Source organism: Garra rufa, chromosome 5 (genome assembly GCF_049309525.1).
Source record: "Garra rufa chromosome 5, GarRuf1.0, whole genome shotgun sequence".
NCBI lineage: Eukaryota > Metazoa > Chordata > Actinopteri > Cypriniformes > Cyprinidae > Garra > Garra rufa.
Genome location: NC_133365.1, coordinates 34,023,760 through 34,048,849, shown reverse-complemented (window position 1 = coordinate 34,048,849; position 25,090 = coordinate 34,023,760). Strand labels below are relative to the sequence as shown.

General features: G+C 32.4%; 1 protein-coding gene across 1 annotated transcript in view; it reads left to right on the top strand.

The window, feature by feature from the left end:
* ruvbl2 (RuvB-like AAA ATPase 2) overlaps positions 1-20,208 on the top strand; it is a 33,205-nt gene extending 12,997 nt beyond the window's left edge. The window contains exon 11 of the mRNA XM_073840059.1: positions 20,176-20,208. Within this exon, the coding sequence (XP_073696160.1) occupies positions 20,176-20,208 (33 nt within the window). The remainder of the gene's footprint in view (positions 1-20,175) is intronic.
* Positions 20,209-25,090: the final 4,882 nt, after the last annotated feature.

The window sequence follows — 25,090 nt, the reverse complement described above, 5'->3', positions numbered from 1 at the left end:
TATAGAAGTCAATGGGGACCCTCAACTGTTTGGTTACCAGAATTCTTCAAAATTCTTTTGTGTTCAACAGAAATTCATAAAGGTTTCAAACAATGCCAGGGTGAATAAATGGTGACTACTAGTGATAATGCTAACTGCTAGCAAAACTAAAAATAAGATAATAAACCATTTAAATTAATCAAAAATGTCTAAACCTTTGTGAAAAGGCACTTTAGCATAGTTTTTAAAAGGTAACATATTGGAGAAAACTTACTTTAATACTCAAACTAAATGTAATGCTTTCAGACACTTGTTAATTGCAATACTGAATTATAGTGTAAATGTATATTAAATGCAATTAGCTGAACTTTAGAGTGCTTTAGACACAATTAAGTGCAACTTAAGTACAACTTTATATGTAATTTCATAATTCTATTGTCATTGAAATATGGTTAAAATGTACTACTGAATGTACTGACAAGCATTTACAGTAAACTAAAATGACTTGTGAGTCATGTATTTGAATATATGTCTAATTAAATGATTAGAAGTTGCAACTTAGTACATTAAATATATTAACTTTAAATGTAATGCTGAGTAACACTCAATTTCAAATTATCATCAAGTATTTTACTTCAGTGTGTTAGTCATGATCAAAATAAGTGTGCTTCTTTAAAGCACAACAGTACAACAAAATACAATTTTAAAATGCACTTTAAAATAGGCGTCAACTGATTATTGGCCTGGCCAATTATCGGCGCCGATATTAAGTATTTTTATGGTTATCGGTATCAGTTATTTTTTTTAAACCGATTTGCTTATAATATTTTAAAAGCATTTAAAGAATGTTTTTGTCAGAGGCCTTGTTATTCTTAATTTTGACATTATTTTCATTTTTACCCAAGACATATATGTGACCCTAAGTAAGTAGCACAAGTATATTTGTAGAAATAGCCAAAAATACATTGTATGGGTCAAAATGATCCATTTTTATTTTATGCCATAAAACATTAGTTCCATGAAGATATTTTGTAAATTTTCTACCATAAATATATCAAAACTTAATTTTTGATTAGTAATATGCATTGCTAACAACTTAATTTTAACAACTCTAAAGGCGATTTTCTCAGTATTTAATTTTTTTTGCACCCTCATATTTCAGATTTTCAAATAGTTGTATCCTTACATTAATGGAAAGCTTATTTATTTAGCTTTCAGATTATGTATAAATCTCAATTTAAAAAAATTGACCCTTATGACTGGTTTTGTGGTCCAGGGTAAGATATATCGTTTCAAAATATCGGTTATGTGCCTGCTTGATCTGTAACAATCAGCATCAGCCCTGAAAAACAAGTACTAAGAACTTAATTTGGACAACTTTAAAGGCGATTTTCTCAGTATTTAGAATTTTTTTTTTTTTTTTTTTGCACCCTCAGATTCCAGATTTTCAAATAGTTGTATCTTGGCCAAATATTGTCCTATCCTAAACTATACATTAGTGGAAAGCTTATTTATTTAGCTTTCAGATGATGTATTAATCTCAATTTTAAAAAATTGACGCTTATGACTGGTTTTATGGTCTAAGGTCAAATATATCGGTTAAAAATATTGGTTATCTGTCTGGTTGATCTGTAACAATCAGCATCAGCCCTGAAAAACAATTACTAAGAACTTAATTTGGACAACTTTAAAGGTGATTTTTTCAGTATTTAGATTTTTTTGCAACCTCAGATTGCAGATTTTCAAATAGTTGTATTTCGGCCAAATATTGTCCTATCCTAAACCATACATCAATGAAAATCTTATTTAATCAGCTTTCAGATGATGTATAAATCTCAATTTCAAAAAATGTACCCTCAGACTAGTTTTGTGGTCCAGGGTCACATATATCAGTTCAAAATATCGGTTATCGGTTTACTTGATCTGTAATAATCGGCATCAGACCTGGAAAACACAGCCTAATGGTCAACCTTACTTTAAAACTTTTAATTTGACATTATTGCGAAGTGCATATTTCTACCTAAGTGTGTTAAGAAACATATTCATGAAAGTGTTTTGTCCTTAAGTAGCCTATTATATCAATAATATTGTATATTGTACTGATTTTTTAAAAATATACTTTTAGAATTTGAAGTAACATTAGGCTTACCTTTTTTTGACAAGGTAATGTTCTCAACCAATGGAGAACTCCAAAGAAGGGCAGAAAGGAAGATAATAGAGGATTTATCGTATGCTTTGAACTGCAATTTTGTTTTCATGTCTTTGAGAACGATTGTGGAAAAAATCCTCTCGCTTTTCAATAAAATTATAGTGATATATTTAACAGTTGATATATTTGTGATCCTCACAAAATGTTCCATTTGTTGAAACTGAAGTCCTGTCATATACTGATATATTTTGAGGAAAAGAACTTTAAAGATTATAGCTGCTTCTCAGATGGCTTCACATCCTCGCTCTCCCACTGAGACAATTGCTTCTAGTCTCAGTAAGTGAAGACAGAGAAAGAAAACAGAGAGGGGGGTTAACTGATTGCCAAACTCAATGCACTGTTCCCGGACGGGCCTCTTGACAAACATCTATCAGCAGAGACAGCCATTTGTGCCGGAGCTTCACCTCAGAGGGGTGAGGGGTAACCCGGACATCTTATCATCCTATCTGACTGTCTGTCCTCCATCTCAGACTGCCGTCTGGTCACTGCAAGACTCGTTCCTGCTTTCCCACAGATCTCATCTCCTCACATCAATCAAAAGCATCATCTTCAAATGGTCTTTGCCTTTCCTTGAGCACAGGCACACAGTCACTTCCCTTTTGTCTCCATCTCTGACGGAGTTCTTCTTTAGAGCCTTGACTTGCCATTTTTCTTGCTGGCACATGTCTGTCCTCTTGCTTTCTCTGTGTCTGACATTCTGAATCCCATCAGAATACGCTTTTACCTCCTAATACCACAAACACTTGCACCTCTTTATGCACTGTTTACTGATAATGACTCATTTATTCACCTTATTTTTCCAGTAAGAGTGGGCGTGGCCATTTGTAAATTTTATGTCTGGTTTCCTGTCTCATCCATGTCCAGCTGTTTTTATCTGTACAAAATGCTTGTTTTGCTGCTTGATATTGGAAATTGGTGTGTCTTACCACATTATTTTAATGTATTATCTTAATTATAAACACACTGGTTTGTAGTGAAAACTGTTTTACCATTTGCACATTACATTACTGCTACAATCACTGTGGCATATATGAGAATTCATAAGGATGATGCAAACAGAATGAAATAGAAAATAAAGTAATTTCTTAGTGTTAAATGGGTGTGCTCAACAATAAATAAACAAAAAATAAATAACACTGCAAAAAATGCTTTTCTTACTTAGATTTTTTTGTCTCGTTTCCAGCCAAATATCAAAAAATTCTTAAATCAAGAAGGATTTTCTAGACAAGTAACAATTATTTTCTTGTTTTCAGAAAAAATAAGTCAAAATTAAGTGAGTTTTTGCTTAGAACAAGCAAAACAATCTGCTAATGAGGTAAGCAAAAAATCTTATTTCAAACAGAAAACAAGATTATTTTTCTTACCCTATTGGCAGATTATTTAGCTTATTTCAAACAAAAATGCACTTAATTTTGACTTTTTTCTGAAAACAAGACAATATTTTTTACTGGTCTAGAAAATCCTTATTGATTTTGATTGATATTGATTGAGAACAAGATTTCTATATTAATATTAATAAATGTAATGTGTTTTGCATACACAATAACCTGGGTTAAGTATTTATCGGTAAATTCATTTAGTTTGAAACATACATTTTAACTAATTCAGTATTGCTTAGATTTATGCTGATTTTAAGCAATTTGAAATGAGTGCATTTTTAAAATACAATTATTAAAAACCAAATGCATCCAAAAAGTGATTTACTTTATTTTATTTTTTAGTGCAGAAATCTTACCCATTTAATTTATGACTGATAAATATGCATTGCATTAAATTGATTAGTTTATGTTAGAACTGTGTAATCTCAAATGTATGGAACTTTCATATGAAATTCAGATACATACATCTCAATCTCAAATATCAATAAATGCAGTTTGTTTGAATCTCATACATTTGAACTAAATCAATATTGCTTAGATTCATATTGCTTTTAAGCAATTTGAAACAAGTGTATTTTTAAAATGTGACATTAGTGGAAAGCTTATTTATTTAGCTTTCAGATGATGTATTAATCTCAATTTTAAAAAATTGACGCTTATGTCTGGTTTTCTAGGGGCAAATATATCGGTTCAAAATATCGGTTATCTGTCTGGTTGATCTGTAACAATCAGCATCAGCCCTAAAAAACAATTACTAAGAACTTAATTTGGACAACTTTAAAGGTGATTTTTTCAGTATTTAGATTTTTTTGCAACCTCAGATTGCAGATTTTCAAATAGTTGTATCTCGGCCAAATATTGTCCTATCCCAAACCATACATCAATGAAAAGCTTATTTAATCAGCTTTCAGATGATGTATAAATCTCAATTTCAAAAAAAGTACCCTTAGACTAGTTTTGTGGTCCAGGGTCACATATATCAGTTCAAAATATCGGTTATCGGTTTACTTGGTCTGTAATAATCGGCATCAGACCTGGAAAGTGCAGAAGAGTGCAGAAATCGTACTTGTTTGTAACTGACAAATATGCATTGCATTAAATGTATTAGTTTATGCTAAAGCTGTGTCACCTCAAATGTATGGAAATTTTATATACAATTAAAATACATACATTTTAAATGTAGCCTTTTTTTCATCCATTATATGATGGTTCTGTTTATACCGTTCTCATTTATGCTGCATGTCACATTGTTACTTGAACATTATCTGTAAATAATGCATAAAGAGGTGAATGTGTATTTTAGTTTGTTTGTTTGTTAAAACTGTGTAATTATATATATATTTATATATTTTTATAATTGTATATATGATTCAAATACATGTAGTAGTAGCCAAAGTTATGCGCAGAGACTAAATTTATACCAATATTTGCATTTAATGACCCTACAAGGTCAAAATATATTAGGAATAAAAAAGTATTTACCCAACAAAATTACTTGTCTAAAGGTCATTGTGGAATAGGTTTTATTTTACTTTACAAAAAATGCATAGAAAAGCTAAAAGCTTACATTGAATACAAGAATCACATATTAATATTTTGTTGATTCGCCCTTTTTTTAATTCCAGCCATTATTCTCCAGGCCAGTACTCAATATGATTTGTGCATGTGTTACGTGTAATTTCTTTATGGCACAATTTGTCATATTTCAGAGCATAATAAAATGAAACAATTTAGCACATACATTAGTTTTACACTCCAAGCCTAACTACACAATATGCCTTCAAAATCTTTAATAATAAAATGGTCAAAAAAGTGTGAAGATGTCCATTTTTTTGGGCCGGACATCACTTTTGGCCACTATTGTAATTCTTAAAATTAATGATAATATTTAATCAGAGCACTTTGTACAGAAGCATTGTAATCTGCTGCTAACTGTTGAGTTTAGGCTGGAATTCATGGCTGTGAAGAATCTGGCGAGACCTTTGGGAGTAGAGGAGTTGATTAGTATTGGCAAGAGGACTTGGAGTCTGTTTGCTCAGCGTGTTCCTCCACATTTAACGGTTATTTACATGTTACACAAATAAATAAACTGGCCTTGTTGAATATTCAAAAGAACATCGGTAGGTCATGGCAGCATACACAGAGAAGTCACATCCACATCCAAGAATAAGAAACCACTGCTGTCATGTGTGAGATGAGCCTGTCAACACAGCATGAGCTGCTGGGTCTGTGTGACACCATCCTGACAATAAGATATAGATGACAATCTGACGATAGACATTCGGCTTGACTGTCTGACAATCATGCTGTTAAAGGAAAAGTCATTTGGTTCTGCTACCCCCCCCCCCCCATGCAAATGATAACGTCTAGTATTTAAAGCAACTGCACTGTACGTAAGTTTTTAACCTCAAATTGTCAGTTTCAAAATCATTCTGATGGTTCACTGACTTCTAATATGTCAAATGGCTTTTAGTTCTTTTGCAAATGTATGCTCTAGGAGTATGAAAGTTTGTTGAGCAGGTACAAAACTCAGCGAAAAAGGAGGAATGTTTTACCACATCAACAAATGCATGTGTATGCATGTGATCCACAGTAATTACGACAGTGAATTCCACTGATTTAACTTTAGGGGGTTCCAAAGTCAAGTAACCATCAAGTAAAAAGTAGTGACATGTGAATGAATGTGAGTGTACAATATCGGTATCATCTGTATTATTGGTATCAGTCATTTTCAAAAACGATTAGTCGACAGAGTAATTCAAAAGCATATAGAGTTTTTGTCAGAGCCCTTGTTATTCTTAATTTTGACATACATTTTTATTTTTACACACCAGACATACAGTTGCAATCGAAATTATTCAACCCCCTTGACCTGCAAGACATTTTGATGCAGAGAACACAATTTTGTAAAAGCAACTCAACAAAGGCATCAGTACACTATTAGAGAAATGTATAAATACACATTTGAGTCATTCTGAAAACGGAAGCTGATGAATAATAAAAAAAAAAAATCTAATTGGCTCTAAATGTTAATGTTCAAAATTATTCAACCCCTAAAAGTCAAATTTGGTGCAGAATCTTTTACTCTTTAAAACCGCCAATAAACGCTGCCTGTAAGTGCTTTGAAGCTTCTGTCACCTCTCTACTGCAATCTTGGCCTATTCCTCGCCTGAAAAAGCTTTTAGATCACTGATAATCTTTAGTTTTCACTTTGCCAATTCTTTCTTCAAATTCAACCAAATATTTTCAATGAGAATTAAATCTGGAGACTGAACAGGCCACTCAAGTACATTCAATGTCTGATCCTTGAACCAAGCATAAAATTTTGGATGTACACTTTGGGATGATGGCCCTTCAGGAAAGTCCACTGATCATCAGCTTTAGTCTTTGCACCAAACGCATCACAATTCTTGCCAAAATGGCCTGATACTTCAAAGAATCCATGATGTCCTTCATACGGTCATGGTTTCCACTTACTGCTACAATAAAACACCCCTCGAACAGGACTGGTCCACCCCAAAGTTTGACGATGAAGATGGTATTCTTCTGCTCATAAGCTCTGCCTTTTTTTTGCACCAGACATATCACTGATCCATAGGTCCAAAAAGTTCCAGTTTGGTCAGATCACTCTATAAAACATTCTTGCAGAACTCCACGTCTATCTAAATTACTTTAACATGCTCACGTCGGCCTTTTTGTTCTTCTTGGTCAAGAGTGGTATTCGGCAAGATGTCTCAACACGAAGGCCATAATTTTCTAGTGTTCTTCTTATGCACTGCATTGAAATGTTTTTCCTCCTTTCGTTGGGTCATCTTACATTCTTTGGTTGTACATTGCAGGTTTTTCCTCAGTTGTTCTGATTAAATATTTTATGATATTGTGCTTTTTTGTTCAACACCTTCAAAGGTTTTCTGGTACAACACATTTTAAGCTAAGGAATAAGGATGCCAGCTGTGTCTCTGGGAACCTTTAATGCCTTGGAAATCTTCAAATAGCCTTAGACTTTCTAAAGTAATACAATTATTTATTCTCTGTAGCTTCTCTATAGCTTTTGTGAGAGCTGTGTTGTCTTTGTCATATTAGCTTCTAAAACTTCAGCACATGCATGGGCTAACTGTATGCATGTATAACAACTCAAGCTAATTTAGTTTTCTAATAGTTTCTAAAGGCTTAATTATGTTTTAAGACAATTTTGTTACCCACCATTCAAATAAGTGACTAAAAAAAACATCAATGTTAAACAGGGGTTGAATAATTATGACATAGCTGTGTTATTAAAAAATCCTAGAACTCAAAAATATTACATTATATGTTGACATTATCACTTTTAATATGCCAGTAATTGGTTATAGATGCAATTTTTTTAAGTCCTGGATCTTCAGAAAAGCTTGTATTTGTAAACTACTGCAGTCTCTGGAGGGTTGAATAATTTTGATTGCAACTGTATATAATCATTATATATACATAATAAATATACACAGTACACACACATATATTACGTAGACAAAAAACGTTCATTTTGGATGCGATTAATCGCGATTAATTGTTGCCCATCACTAGTTTCTTTGTTATTAACTGTGAAGTTTACTTGTACTCTAATTTTCTCTAAGTAAAAAATTGTTACTACAACATTTATTTTTTATTTTTTAGTCTGTCATTATTTAGCTTTATGAAAGCTAATGACGTTCTGTGTAGTTTACGTATTATGACTGTACAGTGAGATGACTGTATCCTGAAAGCTACAACCATAATGGGTTTCTGAACTAAAAGTGTCCTTTCCATCAACGTTACCAACTAATTAATCTCGCTCTGCTTCAAACAAATCCAAATAAATAAATAAATATGATAAACCTTGCCGCTGAAGAGCCAATTGAACCTCTCCATTCACAGGTCTAAGTGGAGTGCCATGTTGGCATTTATTTGGATGCCGACTCTGTTTGCTAACCAAGATTGAAAACAGCTCCCCTGGGTAACAATTCATTGTGTGTCAAAATGTAAATGTGAGCAGTTTGTGAAAGGGGATGCCATCCTGCACAAATCCCATCCTATTAAGATAAAACTGTTACCTTGTGATGTAGCACAGGTGATGCTATCAGCATGGAAAAGGTCACTTTGGAAAGTGGAAATCTAATATGTGATTTTGGAGGCCATTAAGCCCACTGAGCGATTAGTATTCATGTGGCGGGAATTAATAGAAAACAGATGAGTGCTGAATTTTTCTGCCTTAGGATGCAGTATCTCCATTTCTCTGTTCTGGCCTGCAATTAATATTAATGGGCACTGGTCTGCTTATAAAAAGCCGCTATCAAAAAGCTCTTTAACACAACCGTTGTGGTCAAAGTAATGTACCAAAACATGCCTAACTTTGTTACTCCTCAGATTCTGGTTCAGCTGAGGTTTCATGTTAAGTATGAAACATTACCTCACTAACTCACCCTCATCTCAGTTTTAGACACCAAATGTTCTGTGACATGTCTGTGCCAGCAACAGTGATACATGCAAAATACAGCAAAAAAAATATTGTGAAATATTTTTATAATTTAAAATATATTGGTAATATGGTAATATATTTTAAAATGTATTTTTATTCCTGTGATGTGCAATTTTTTTTTAAGATCCTTTGATGATTTGAAAGTTAAAAAAACGACATGAATCTGAAAAAAAAAAAAAAAAAAAAACTTTTGGGGTCAGTAGGGTTTTTTTGGTGGGCTAATTAGTACTTTAAAGTAATTTTCAGCAGTTTTCATGCATTAAATTGATAATACAATACTGTTCAAACGTTTGGGGTCAGTAAGTTTTTTTTTTTGATGGGCTAATTAGTACTTTTAAGTAATATTCAGCACTTTTCATGCATTAAATCGATCAAAAGTAATAGTAAATGTATGATTTCATAAAATATTTCTATTTAAAGTAAACTCTGTTCTTCACTGATCAAAATTATTTTGTGGTGAAATAAATAATACATAAATACAAATGTAATTTGAGTTCAGGCAAGAATAAAAACAAGTTAATTCAATATTAGTATTCAATTTAAAATTTGAACTTTAAAATTGTTTGTTATTTTTACAAAGATTGTTTAAGTAAATATCAAAGTCATGATCCCGTTGTTCCCATTATGCACTTGCATGAATAATTAATAAGGTTAACTTTTTTTTTCGTGTTTTCGAGATGTATTTACACTGTTTTTTTGGTTGCTTTTGTTGTTAGGTTAAGTAACTTGCTGTTTTGTAACATCTAGAGTTCATTTTCTACTCAAAATGACCCATTCATACTTAAAAACTATTCACTGATTGTTACCGTCATTGTTCATCATATGCCATGTATTGAGGTCTCTGTGTTCATTTAGTTAGTAACTACACTGAGTCAATATATATCCTTAAAAACAATAAGAAGCCGTCTACTTGCTTGCTTATATGTTTGTAAGTGAACCACATGCGTTAATGGCATTTTTTCTTTCAGTGTTATGATGTTTGAGTAAAGTTTACAAAGTGTGGCTAAGTGAATTGTACTTGAGGACTGCAGAGTAAACTTAAAATAATTAAGTAGAAATTACTGATTAAACTCTAACTGCATGTTAAATTTACTTATTTCCTTTGCTAATTTTACTTAACTTAGTTAAGTAGATTTAACTTAATTCCATACTTAAATTTTACTTAAAAAATGTACGTGCAAAAACTTAAGTAAATTTACTTACTGTGTAGGTGAAGCATTTTTTTTATTACATTCAAATATCTTACCGATCTACAACTTTAAAATGGTAAACCAAAAAAGTAACATGCTTATTATATTTATATTTTTGATGATTTTTTTTCCACTAAAGTTTTTTTTTGGTTTAACTTAGATTTACATTAACAGATTTTCATGTGGTTTGTCAGAGCTGAAATTTAAATAAATGTTTTAATGGTATTTATATTTCTGGACTTAATTAAACTGTGTAATGATAATGACTGATTAAATCAAAATATACATTGATATGCAGGTGCAAAGAGCTTTATCTAAATAATTGGAAAGAATATTCTTTAAAAGAATACACTTCAGTGCAAAAGGATTGTAATGGTTTCGGACACTTAATTGCATATAAATTGCAATTAAATTACAGCTTTATGGTTCAAAATTATATTAAATGCAGTTAGCTGAACTTCAGAGTGCTTTTTGACCCACTTAAGTAGGACTTAAGTACATTTTTATATGTAATTCCACAATTATTTCTATTGTCTTTGAAATATGGTTAAAGTACTGCTGAATCGACTGACAAGCATTTATGTTAAACTGAAATAGATTTCCATTTCCATTGAAATGTATATGTATAATCAAGTACTTTATAAATGCTTTATGACACAAGATTCTTAAAACATAATGAGTACTTTAATACTTTTAATTTGACACTAAAAATGTCACCTAAGTGTTAGGAAAAGTCAATAGTCTATGATTTTTTAAGTACAACTGAGTGACCTTTTATTAAATGTATATTAAATTATTTGGTAGTGCAGTGTTTAAATACATGTTTAAAAGAGAAGTTCACTTCCAGAATATAATTTTCCTGATAATTTACTCACCCCCATATCATCCAAGATGTTCATGTCTTTCTTTCTTTAGTCGCAAAGAAATTAAGTTTTTTTAAGGAAAACATTCCATGATTTTAATCCATATAGTGAACTTATATGGTGAGCAATGGTTTAAAGGTCCAGCTTGCAGTTGTTTCAATGCTGCTTTAAAGAGCTCTACAATATCCCAGCCAAGGAATAGGGGTGTTATCTAGCTAAACAATCTGTAATTTTCTAAAAAAAGAAAAAAAAAAAAGAAAAGAAAATTAATATACTTTTTCTTGCACTAGCTCTGCAATGCGTGTTTAAAACTTGGGGGTAACGCATTACAAGTAATGCAAGTTACATAATAATATTACTTTTTTCCAAGTAAATAGTAAAGTAACGCATTACTTTTCAATTGACAAGAAAATATCTGAGTTACTTTTTCAAATAAGTAAGTAAACGCCAGTTACTCCCCCCCCCCCCCATTAATTGATTAAAAGCTCTCCTGTCCCTGTGTTGAGAGAAATTGTGAGTAAGATGTTACTTTAATTCTAGAATAAATGTGAACATGCATTAATTCATCTCACTCACTAAAAAAACAGAGTATTCCTCAAAATGAATAAAAACAGTGAAATTCAACGCAAACCTGCAATAATTAAATATGTTAAATAATACAAATATCCTTTATGTATTTAATCCCATGTTATTAACCGATGTCTTTGCTGCCGACCTTCGATGATCCAATTCATCCATACTAATAAGCAAAAATTACTCAAGATAATCTAACATTTGTTTTCCTTTTTTTTTTTATTGCTGAGGAGTTGACATTTTTTCTTCTGCGTTCTACTGTACAGACGGGAATTTACTTTTCTCTAAGCCTGAGGCTTTTGGTGTAAAAAGGCTTTTACATTTGTCAAAAATACAACTTTTTATATTAAAAACAAACAAGCAAGCCCTGCCCAGATTTAGAAGAAGTAACGCAAAAGTAACATAACGTATTACTTTCCATAAAAAGTAACTAAGTAGCATAATTACTTACTTTTTTAAGGAGTAACTCAATATTGTAATTCATTATTTTTAAAAGCAACTTTCCCCGACACTGACTTCACGCATTAAATAATGACTTAGGAAAGGTCATGTCTGGTCATTTAATTTTCTCCTCCAATTTCAAAATCATCCAACGTTGTTGTTTTACCTTTTTTTGTAAAGGGCATTTGACTTTCTTTGCACGTTCACTTTGTAAACTCTGGGTTGGTACTTCCACCTACAATCTTAAAAATAAAGATGCTTCACGATGCCATAGAAGAACCCTTTTTGTCTAAATGGTTCCATAAAGAACCTTTAACATCTGAAGAACCTTCAAAGAAAAGGTTCTTTGTGGCACATAAGGTTCATCAGATTATAAAAAGGCAAGAAAGAGATGGTTCTTTAAAGAACCTTTGACTGAATGGTTCTTTCTGGAACCAAAAATGGTTCTTCCATGGCATCACTGTAAAAAACCTTTTAAAGCATCTTTATTTTTTAAGAGTGTATGCCATGTGTGAGCCCTCCATTAAAACTGCAGTTTGGACCTTCAAACCTTTGGCCACCATAGAAGTCCACTCTATGAAGAAAAATCGTGGAATGTTTTCCTCAAAAAACATAATTTCTTTGCGACTGAAGAATGAACATCTTGGATGACATGGAGGTGAGTAAATTATCAGGATTTTTTAATTCTGAAAGTGAACGTATGAAAGTAATTTAATATTCTATATGCACATTCAGTACAATCAAGCACACTTCTTTTTCACAAAGGCGCACACCTCTATCTCTCAGTGACTTTTCCCGTGCCATAGGCTTTTGACTGTAATTTCTCTGCTGTGATTTCATTTACTTGGTCTTAGTACATGGATGATCCTAGAATTGCTTGCATTGGCAATCTTTACTTGCATTCGGTAGGGATGTAACGGTATTGTAAATACCGTCATACCGCAATAACAAATTTTTTCGATACTACCGTGGTCGCATGACTCGATAAAACAATAGGTCTTCTGAGAAAAGTTTGCTCAGGCGAATGGAGCGAACAGGATGTAGCGGGAACTACATTTCCCATCAGCCCAGGCGTGGCCATCATCCTTTGCGGTCTGTTGTCGCTACAGACTGTAGCAGCAAGGAAAAGAGATGGAAATGGTCAAACCTGCTCCGTCTGAAGTGCGTATGCGTTACGTTACGTATTCTTTTCAGCACCCATGTTAACGGATTAGAGCGTTCACACTGCACGCGGTTGCTGTCCGGCAGTACGTCCTAGAAGCGGTGCCTTATTTCGTTTCGGCACCGAGTCTATTTTTTGCTGCGCTGTATGCGCTGAATTAATGTTACAGTGCATTGTTCGCTGTAAAAATGAACATGGATTGACACGGAAATGTACCACAAATGCATATAAATGAAGTCTACTGTGTTTCACACTCAACACGTGGCTTTTTGGCTAGGTTTAAAATAAGGAAAGGTGCAGTTTTAAATAAACTAGGCAACATAATAGATGCACTTGTCCAGGTAGAAAAGTTCTTTAAAGGATTGTTTTTAATAAAGATTTAATGCGAAAGAAAGGCATGAGAGCCTACTGCACTGCAAAAAAATGCTTTTCTTACTTAGAATTTTGTCTTGTTTCCAGCCAAAATATCTAAAAATTCTTAAATCAAGAAGGATTTTCTAGACAAGTAAAAATTATTGTCTTGTTTTTAGTAAAAACAAGTCAAAATTAAGTGAGTTTTTGTTTAAAACAAGCTAAATAATCTGCCAATGGGGTAAGAAAAAAAAATCTTATTTCAAGCAGACAACTAGATTCAGACAACTCATTCAGCTAAACTGATTTGACTGTTTTTTTACATGCTTTAATAATTTTTTGTTACTAAAATTGAAATATCTAAGTTTCTGTTTCAAAGTTTACAGATAGATGGCTAATTTGTATGCAATTGATATGTTCAGTGTTCATGTAAACTGTTTAATAAACACTTCTGGCCCTTTTTCGAGTCTCTTCATTAGTTTTGTTTTTCCTGTAAATGCTTCAATAAATACCGTACCGTGAAGTTTTGATACCGTTACATCCCTAGCATTCGGCGCTGAAGGAGCTAAAGCACATTGAGCTGTGGAGCAGCAGCTGAGCTATAAAGCAGCTCTCAGGGCCAGAGCACATACAACTACTGCAACTAACCTGCTAGAGCGGCTCACAAAACACATACACCTGTGCCTGCCACCTCCAGTAGAGCTCAGTGCACACTGCCTCCATGATCCAATTTCATTCTGGTCAGTTTAAAAATATTTATTTTAAGCTAAAACTGGCTGTTGTTTGCAAGGCTGTCAACTGATTAAAATTGAATTACTGTCAAAATAAGTAGATTAATAAATCACATACAGCAATATTTGTAGAAAAAAGCCCCCCAGTTGAGCAATAAATAGACAAAATGTGGCTTTGAAATCAATTCTTTAATCCTTATACTGGATCTTATTTGATACACACATTTCTAAGGCCTCTGTATGATCAAAACAGCTAAAAACAGTTGTACACAATCTATTTAATGCATTGTGTTGTGTGAGTGATAAAAGGCTTAAGTAAAGTTAAAAAGTCTTCAGGATGTGATTCTTTTTTTTTTTTTTTTTTTGCTATGAAATCTTTAGTGATTTTTACAAATGTAAGAATAACTTTTATATTTCTTGTAATATTTAAATATTTTAAGACCAATACGTACTGGACTGAAGCATCTTTGGTGTACTTGATTAGCCATACTTTTTTACTTTTCATGTTAAAATGTATCAAATATGATTATCAGGCTTTTAAGGACATTTCATCATTTAGTCATCAATGCATGCATTGCATTCTAAGCTTTGCCCTAACAACAAAAACTAAAGAGCTTTGATAATAAAACAAAGCATTTAAATATAATCTTAAAACAAATTATTGGGTACAATGGTGTTTTAGTGGCATGTTAAAAAATAAAACCTAATCTAAAATTACGAGATTAAAGTTGCAATATTTAGAGGATAAAATTCGAAATTATGAGAATAAAGTCAAAATATTGTGAGAATAAAGTCATGAGAAGATGCCAGGCCATCAGAATTTATTTGAATATATGTGGGATTATTAGCAGAAATCATAACACGTTATACTCGCAGGGACAGTATGCTTGGAAATAATTTTTCATGTCTTTGATTGCATTAATTAGACCTATTTGTAGTGTGCTAGCCACCCAATAATAGCAATAAGCTTTGTGCTTTTTGGTACTTTTAATATAAAACGAAGTCTTAGCTTTTAAAAATCTGTCAGTTTAGGGAAATATGTCTTGCAATAATGTGTTTTTCACACTCTTTAATCTTTTTGATTACAATGAGACATTTGTTTCATTAAATAATTCTGTTTTCTTTGTGAAAATTCCACCACCTACTTTTCAAAAATGTCTGTGGCGTCCAATCTTTCTTTCCTCACATGTATTTAATGAAACAAATGTCTCACTGTAATCAGAAATACTGATTCACATGCCGCTTAAACTGAGGCGAATATAGTGATCTGTCACGCCACAATAAAGAGCGTAAAAACACATTATTGTAATAGACATATTGTTTGAATTTCACTATAAAACTGACAGATTTTGAAAGATGAGACTTTGAAATATCTCCTGGTGCTCTCAATCCGGGTCATTTGCATGTGCATAGTCTAGAGTATACTCTCAAAATATTATAACTTTAATCTCGTAATTGCTATGTATTCTCATAATTTTGACTTTATTCCTAAAATATTTTAACTGTATTCTCGTAATATTTTGACTTTATCCTTGTAATTTTGACTTTATTTGCTAAATATTTCGACTTTATTCTCGAAACACTTTGACTTTATTCTAGTAATTTTGACTTTATTCTCATAATTTTGACTTTATTCTCAAAACATTTTTACTTTATTGTTTTACTTTACTTAATCGTTGAAATATTTAGACTTTATTCTAATATTTTGAATTTATCCTCATAATTTTGACTTTATTATTGAAATATTTCGACTTTATTCTCGTAATATTTTGACTTTATTTGCATCATTTCAACTTCATTCTCAAAATATTTCAACTTCATGTAATATTGCAACTTTATTCTCTAAATATTTTGACTTTATTCTCATAATATTTTGACTTTATCCTTGTAAATTTGACTTCATTTGCTAAATATTTTTTATTTATTCTCGAAACACTTCGACTTTATTCTAGCAATTTTGACTTTATTCTCAAAACATTTCGACTTTATTCTCATAATTGTGACTTTATTGTCAAAATATTTCAACTTTATTGTCAAAGCATTTCGACTTTATTCTCATATTTTGACTTTATCCTTGTAATTTTGAATTTATTCTCAAAACACTTCGACTTTATTCTCATAATTGTGACTTTTTTGTTAACATTTTTTAACTTTATTCCTAAAATATTTTAACTTTATTCTCGTAATATTTTGACTTTATCCTTGTAAATTTGACTTCATTTGCTTAATATTTTTTATTTATTCTCGAAACACTTCGACTTTATTCTAGCAATTTTGACTTTATTCTCAAAACATTTCGACTTTATTCTCATATTTTGACTTTATCCTTGTAATTTTGAATTTATTCTCAAAACACTTCGACTTTATTCTTGTAATTTTGACTTTATTCTCAAAACATTTCGACTTTATTCTCATAATTGTGACTTTTTTGTTAAAATATTTTAACTTTATTCCTAAAATATTTTAACTTTATTCTCGTAATATTTTGACTTTATCCTTGTAATTTTGACTTTATTTGCTAAATATTTCGACTTTATTCTCGAAACACTTTGACTTTATTCTAGTAATTTTGACTTTATTCTCAAAACACTTACTTTATTCTCGTAATTTTAACTTTATTCTCAAAACATTTTTACTTTATTGTTTTACTTTACTTAATCGTTGAAATATTTCGACTTTATTCTAATATTTTGACTTTATCCTCATAATTTTGACTTTATTGTTGAAATATTTCGACTTTATTCTTGTAATATTGACTTTATTTGCATCATTTCAACTTCATTCTCAAAATATTTCAACTTCATGTAATATTGCAACTTTATTCTCTAAATATTTTGACTTTATTCTCATAATATTTTAACTTTATCCTTGTAAATTTGACTTCATTTGCTAAATATTTTTTATTTATTCTCGAAACACTTCGACTTTATTCTAGCAATTTTGACTTTATTCTCAAAACAATTCGACTTTATTCTCATAATTGTGACTTTATTGTCAAAATATCTCAACTTTATTCTCAAAGCATTTCGACTTTATTCTCATATTTTGACTTTATCCTTGTAATTTTGAATTTATTCTCAAAACACTTCGACTTTATTCTTGTAATTTTGACTTTATTCTCAAAACATTTCGACTTTATTCTTGTAATTTTGACTTTATTCTCAAAACATTTCGACTTTATTCTCATAATTGTGACTTTTTTGTTAAAATATTTTAACTTTATTCCTAAAATATTTTAACTTTATTCTCGTAATATTTTGACTTTATCCTTGTAAATTTGACTTCATTTGCTTAATATTTTTAATTTATTCTCGAAACACTTCGACTTTATTCTAGTAATTTTGACTTTATTCTCAAAACATTTCGACTTTATTCTCATAATTGTGACTTTATTGTCAAAATATTTCGACTTTGTCAAAATATTTCAACTTTATTCTCAAAACATTTAGACTTTATTCTCATAATTGTGACTTTTTTGTTAAAATATTTTGACTTTATTCCTAAAATATTTTAACTTTATTCTCGTAATATTTTGACTTTATCCTTGTAATTTTGACTTTATTTGCTAAATATTTCGACTTTATTCTCGAAACACTTTGACTTTATTCTAGTAATTTTGACTTTATTCTCAAAACATTTTTACTTTATTGTTTTACTTTACTTAATCGTTGAAATATTTAGACTTTATTCTAATATTTTGACTTTATCCTCATAATTTTGACTTTATTGTTGAAATATTTCGACTTTATTCTTGTAATATTGACTTTATTTGCATCATTTCAACTTCATTCTCAAAATATTTCAACTTCATGTAATATTGCAACTTTATTCTCTAAATATTTTGACTTTATTCTCATAATATTTTGACTTTATCCTTGTAAATTTGACTTCATTTGCTAAATATTTTTTATTTATTCTCGAAACACTTCGACTTTATTCTAGCAATTTTGACTTTATTCTCAAAACATTTCGACTTTATTCTCATAATTGTGACTTTATTGTCAAAATATCTCAACTTTATTCTCAAAGCATTTCGACTTTATTCTCATATTTTGACTTTATCCTTGTAATTTTGAATTTATTCTCAAAACACTTCGACTTTATTCTTGTAATTTTGACTTTATTCTCAAAACATTTCGACTTTATTCTCATAATTGTGACTTTTTTGTTAAAATATTTTAACTTTATTCCTAAAATATTTTAACTTTATTCTCGTAATATTTTGACTTTATCCTTGTAAATTTGACTTCATTTGCTTAATATTTTTAATTTATTCTCAAAACACTTCGACTTTATTCTAGTAATTTTGACTTTATTCTCAAAACATTTCGACTTTATTCTCATAATTGTGACTTTATTATCAAAATATTTCGACTTTATTGTCAAAATATTTCAACTTTATTCTCAAAACATTTAGACTTTATTCTCATAATTGTGACTTTTTTTGTTAAAATATTTTAACTTTATTCCTAAAATATTTTAACTTTATTCTCGTAATATTTTGACTTTATCCTTGTAATTTTGACTTTATTTGCTAAATATTTCGACTTTATTCTCGAAACACTTCGACTTTATTCTAGTAATTTTGACTTTATTCTCAAAACATTTTTACTTTATTGTTTTACTTTACTTAATCGTTGAAATATTTCAACTTTATTATAATATTTTGAATTTATCCTCATAATTTTAACTTTATTATTGAAATATTTCGACTTTATTCTCGTAATATTTTGACTTTATTTGCATCATTTCAACTTCATTCTCAAAATATTTCAACTTCATGTAATATTGCAACTTTATTCTCTAAATATTTTGACTTTATTCTCATAATATTTTGACTTTATCCTTGTAAATTTGACTTCATTTGCTAAATATTTTTAATTTATTCTCGAAACACTTCGACTTTATTCTAGTAATTTTGACTTTATTCACAAAACATTTCGACTTTATTCTCATAATTGTGACTTTATTGTAAAAATATTTCGACTTTGTCAAAATATTTCGACTTTATTCTCCTAATATTTCGACTTCATCCTCGTAATTTTGACTTTATTGTTAAACTATTTCGACTTTTTTCTCATAATTTCGACTTGATTTTAATTTCGAAATTTTTGATTTTAATGTTGTAGTCTTAATTATTAATCTTATATTGTTTATATATAGAACTGATTTATGTGCATTGTATGTAAGTAGTCTATTATACTGTTACATTTTTGCCCATATAAATATCAGGAACTGCATCAAATTGCAAATTTTTGCTCAGTCTATGCCTCTGAATAAAACCATAAATCATAATATGTGATGTATCAAATATGATACTCATCATAGTATCATATACTTTATCATAGTATTGCAGAACATTATTATTATTTTGTTGTTGTTGTTGTTGTTGTAGTTAATCACTACATTCACATGTTGAATGAACAATCCTAGTTTTTCAACAAGAACAGCGTGTCTAGAAGGTTGGTGCAGGCATATCTACAGACCTCCTACCATTCTGCTAACAGTATGTAGCAGTTGGCATTTAGTGAAGTGGGCACAGAGCCACATTTTGTCTTTCATCAGGAAACACACTTCCTTTCTTTCTCTGTGGAGGTACTGTGACGTAAAGAGGACAGCAGAAAGGGCCTTAGGGCACCGTCTCACTGCTGTACTTCCTCCAGCAGAGGAATGGGAGGATGAGTTTCAGTCCAGAGAGAGAAGAGAGCAATTAAGGGAGCGGGCAGGGGAGCACGCTGTCCAGACGACTCGTTTTTCAAGCCCCTGTTGTACATAGTTCATTTTTTGTTCTTTTTTTCTCTTACAGATGGAGATGGACTCCAGGGCCCTGCCCGTTTGACAGCGGTACGTCATTCTCGATCACTCTGAGCCATCTGCCTACCTGCAGACTTCATTATATTGCGTTCTAGATTGCGGAAAGTCTATATATAGATCACGTAACAACTTTTTTGTAAAGAATGAAATGCATTACATATGCAAGATAGTATAATCTGTATAAACTTGAGTTAATGATCCTCATCCAAGGACAACAAAGTATAAAAAGACACAGAGCTCTCATTAAATCTCAAACAGTTTGATTACCTCAACGGATTTTGCAAACAAACAAATAGCAGAAAGAGTTTGGGCTATTTAAATAAAATAGAATTTATAGCAAATAAATATATACATTGCTGCTTGAAAGTTTGTGAACCCTTTAGAATTTTCTATATTTCTGCATAAACATGATCCAAAACATCATCAGATTTTCATATCAAGTCCTGAAAGTAGACAAAGCGAGCCAAGTGAGAGAAAAAATATTTTCTTTGTATTTATTGAGAAAAAAATGATCCAGTGTTACATATCTGTGCATTGCAAAAGTATGTGAATCTCTTGGATTAGCAGTTAATTTAAAGGTGAAATTAGAGTCCATCTGTGCAGATGTGTTTTTAGTCTGTGCAATGACTATCAAATGTCAGTCTGTGAGCTTTTTTTTTTTTCAAAGAACAGGGATCTATCAAAGTCTGATCGTGTGTGGAAGTAAATCATGTCACACACAAAGGAGACTACTGAGGACCTCAGAAAAAGAGTTGATGTTTCTTATCAGGCTAGAAAATGTTACAAAACCATCTCTAAAGAGTTTGGACTCCACAAATCCACAGTTAGACAGATTGTGTACAAATGGAGGAAATGTAAGACCACTGTTACCTTCCTGAAAAGTGGCTGACCAACAAAGATCACTTCTATGCAGAATGTGTAATAGTCTGTGAGGTTGCAAAAGTTCCCAGGGTAACTTCTAAGTAACATCTAAGCAACTAAAGATCTTTCTCACATTGGCTAATGTTAATGTTAATGTTCATGAGTCCACCATCAGGAGAACACTGAGCAGCCATGGTGCGCATGGCAGAGTTGCAAGAAGAAAGCCACTACTCTCCAAAAATAAAATTGCTTGCTAATGATCATGTGGAAAAGCCAGAGGACTATTGGAGAAAGGTTTAATGAATGGATGAAACCAAAATATCACACTAGATACTAAAAGCAAAGATTCTCATACTTTTGCAATGCACAGATATGGAACACTGGATCAATTTTCTAAATAAATAAATGACAAGGAATTTTTTTTCTCTCACTTGTTTGATTGGGTTCTCTTTGTCTACTTTCAGGACATATATGAAAATCTGACGATGTTTTGGGTCATATTTATGCAGAAATAAAGACAATTAAAAAACTTTCAAGCAGCACTGTATGTGTATATGTAGTTGAATTAAAAGACAACAAATCAGATTTAACACAACAAATATGAATTCCAAAATCAATGGGCCAGTCATGTATGTATGTCTGCACAAGTTTGCCAGGTTGGGAAGATTAATGGGTTGTTTACTCAACACGTAAAACTGGTTTATGTGTTTTGGCAGGTCATTAACATGACAATGGCAATTTGGGGCCTTAAAACAACAAGTTTTAATAAAAGATACCGCTATCATCTCTGCGTATTATGTGTATAAGTATGCGCAAGTTTCTTTACAAAGTGACATCACAAACTACTGGCCTGGCATAATATAGCATTTGCAGTTGTTTTTGTGGATGTGAATGGGGATTGTTTCGACAACACTGGCATCTGTTTGTGAAACTTCTTCATTTTGTAGTACATCGTTATCATGTAAACATACCCTAAGTAAACCTTTTGGCAGAAAATTTATTGATTCAATTAAAAACCTCTGATTGGGGGATTTAAACTCTTGACATCTGGCAACCACAACCATTAAAGCTTGCAGAGGCTTGTTGCCAATGCAAGATAATGCAAATGCCAAATTGCAATGAAACACTTTCAGGATAAATAACCAGTCGGTAAATATTGCAGATGATTATGCTTAATAAATTGAGAGAAGCAGAGATCGTGATCACAATTTCCTAAGTAGCAGGGGAATGGAATTGTGACACAACCCAGATCAGATTCAAACTTGGGTCCTCATGAGCCAACAGCTCTTACAGTATCTCACAAAAGTGAGTACACCCCTCACATTTCAGCAACCGTTTTAGTCTATCTTTTTAAGGGACAATACTATAGAAATGAAACTTGGATATATTTTATAGTCAGTGTGCAACTTGTATAGCACTATACATTTACTGTCCCCTGAAAATAACTCAACATACAGCCATTATTGTCAAAATAGCTGGCAACAAAAGTGAGTACACATAACATTTTAAGCATGCAAAGCCACATGTCCTATTCATCATGTTCATGTTTTGTCTGCTTGACAGGACCATACAAATCTGTGTATCTTGTATTGGAGCAGTTAAAATTTGGTGCTTTAAGTACAATTTTCTCATACTGACCACTGGATGTTCAACATGGCATCTCATGGCAAATAACTCTCTGAGGATTTTAGAATTAGAATTGTTGCTCTCCACAAAGATGGCCAAGGCTATTAGAGGTTCAGTAACACCCTGAAACCAAGTTACACTACAGTGGTCAGGGTCAGACAGAGGTTTTCCAAGATGGCTTCCATTCAGAACAGGCCTAGCAAGGGTCGATCAACGAAGTTGAGCACTCGTTCTGTGCGTCAGGTGCAGAACCTGGCTTTAAAAAACATATGCATGAGTGCTGCCAGCATTGCTTTAAAGGTTGCAGAAGAAGAGGGTCAGCTTGTCAGTGCTCAGACCATACGCACACTGCAACAAGTCAGTTTGCATAGGAGTCGTCCCAGAAGGAAGCTTCATCTGAAGCTGGCTCACAAGAAAGCCTACAAACAGTTTGCTGAAGACAACCTGTCCAAGAGCATGAAATACTGGAACCATGTCCTGTAGTCTGATGAACCTGTAAGGTTAACTTTTTTGGTTTAGATGGTGTCCAGTATGTGTGGCGATGCCCTGGTAAGGAGTGCCTAGAAAACTGTGTCTTGCCTACAGTCAAGTTTTGGTAGGATCATGGTCTGGGGCTGCATGAGTGCTACTGGTACTGGAGAGCTGCAGTTCATTGAGGGAAACATGGATTCCATTATGTACAGTACATTCTGAAGCAGAACATGATGCCTTCCCTCCAGAAACTAGGCCGAATGGCAGTTTTCCAACATGATAACGACCCCAAACACACCACCAAGATGACAACTGCCATGCTGAGGAAGCTGAAGCTGAAGGTGATGGGGTGGCCAAGTATGTCTCCAGACCTGAACCCTATTAAGCACCTGTGGGGCATCCCCAAGCATAAGGTAGAGAAGCACGATGTGTCTAACGTCCAGCAACTCTCTGAGGATTGAAAGAGAATCCCAGCAACAACCTGCTCAGCTCTGGTCAATTCCATGTCCAGGATGATTAAGGTAGTTCTAGTTAACAATGGTGCTAACAAAAAATATTGACACTTTGGACAAGTTCACTTGTTGCCAGCTATTTTGACAATTTTGACAGTAAATCTATACTGTTATACAAGCTTCACATTGCCTATTCTAAAAAGCTGCACATTGCCTACTCCAAGTTTCATTTCTATAGTATTGTCCCTTTAAAAGATATACTAAAATGGTTGCTGAAATGAGAGAGGGGTGTACTCACTTTTGTGAGATACTGTACGAGTCTGATACAGTCTTGTTTTGTTTGTGTCCAAACATATGCTATTAAGTAAGGTGTGTGAAGTAAAAGCAGTGTGTTTGTTCAGCAGAGTTCAGAGTGCAGAATTTCCTTACACGTTTAAGAGTCAACAGCAATATTTTCACATTCCTTATTTTCAAACCTTGGCAAGAAAAGAGGCCATAATTAGTCAGCATTAGTCATAAATGAATAATTGATCTCAATTTGAAATTTAGATGAGGCAGCATTCAGTTTCCACGCTGTGCCTTGTGAGCCCCCGAACAACAAAAAGCCTGTCGTGAGAAAATAAATGTTTTAGTACCGGCGACAGACGCTCCTTAGCATTGTGGTAAGCAAAATTCGGCTTTTGTGTGGCAAATCTCTCTCTCTCTCTCTCTTTTTTTTACTCAACAACAAAGATATCTGGGGCAGTTGAATGATTTTGGTCCTCTGAATATTATCTAACGGTGACTATATAATAACCGTGGTCTGCATTTATTTACTAGCTCGGAGCACTGTATTGATCTCCAACAACTCACTGAACTTTTGAACTTCTGAAAGGAGGACAACCCTGACAGCTCAAAGGCAGAAAGCTTCCAGCCTCTCAATGAGGAAAAGCAAATGCAGGAGGCTATTAGACTTCAAGACATGGTGAAGATAAGACTGTTACCCAAATATGCTAGCTTAAGGAACTATCTCAGAGGAGCTGAACAATTATGGCAGCTGTCACTTGTCAGTATCGGCTCGGCGGCTGAGCACATACATTTCAGAAGTTTCGCAAAAGACTTTAAGAAAGAATAACTGTGGCAGTAACCTTTCGGGGTTATACTCGTGAACCGTTGTGATATTTTTCCAACGCTCAAGATGAAGTAAAAATAAGTGGAGGGAGAAAGAAGCAGACAGGGCCTAGCATCTGTGTCCTTTTAGCAGCTGGCTGCTTGTATATGATATATTTTCAGACTACAGCTTTTCACAATTTGATAACGGCTCCCATTTTGAATCCAAAAGGGATTTTTGGGGCGCTTGTCAGATAAAGGGCGCAGTTGTCATCCAACTTGGCGCCCTGATGCCAACAATGTCTCATTTCCCCTCCCTCTCAGATTCAGTCACTGCTTCCCTCAATCTGTCATTGGGCTGCTGGAAAGGGCTCTGTAGCGTTTTATCTGCTATACCTTTTCGTTTTA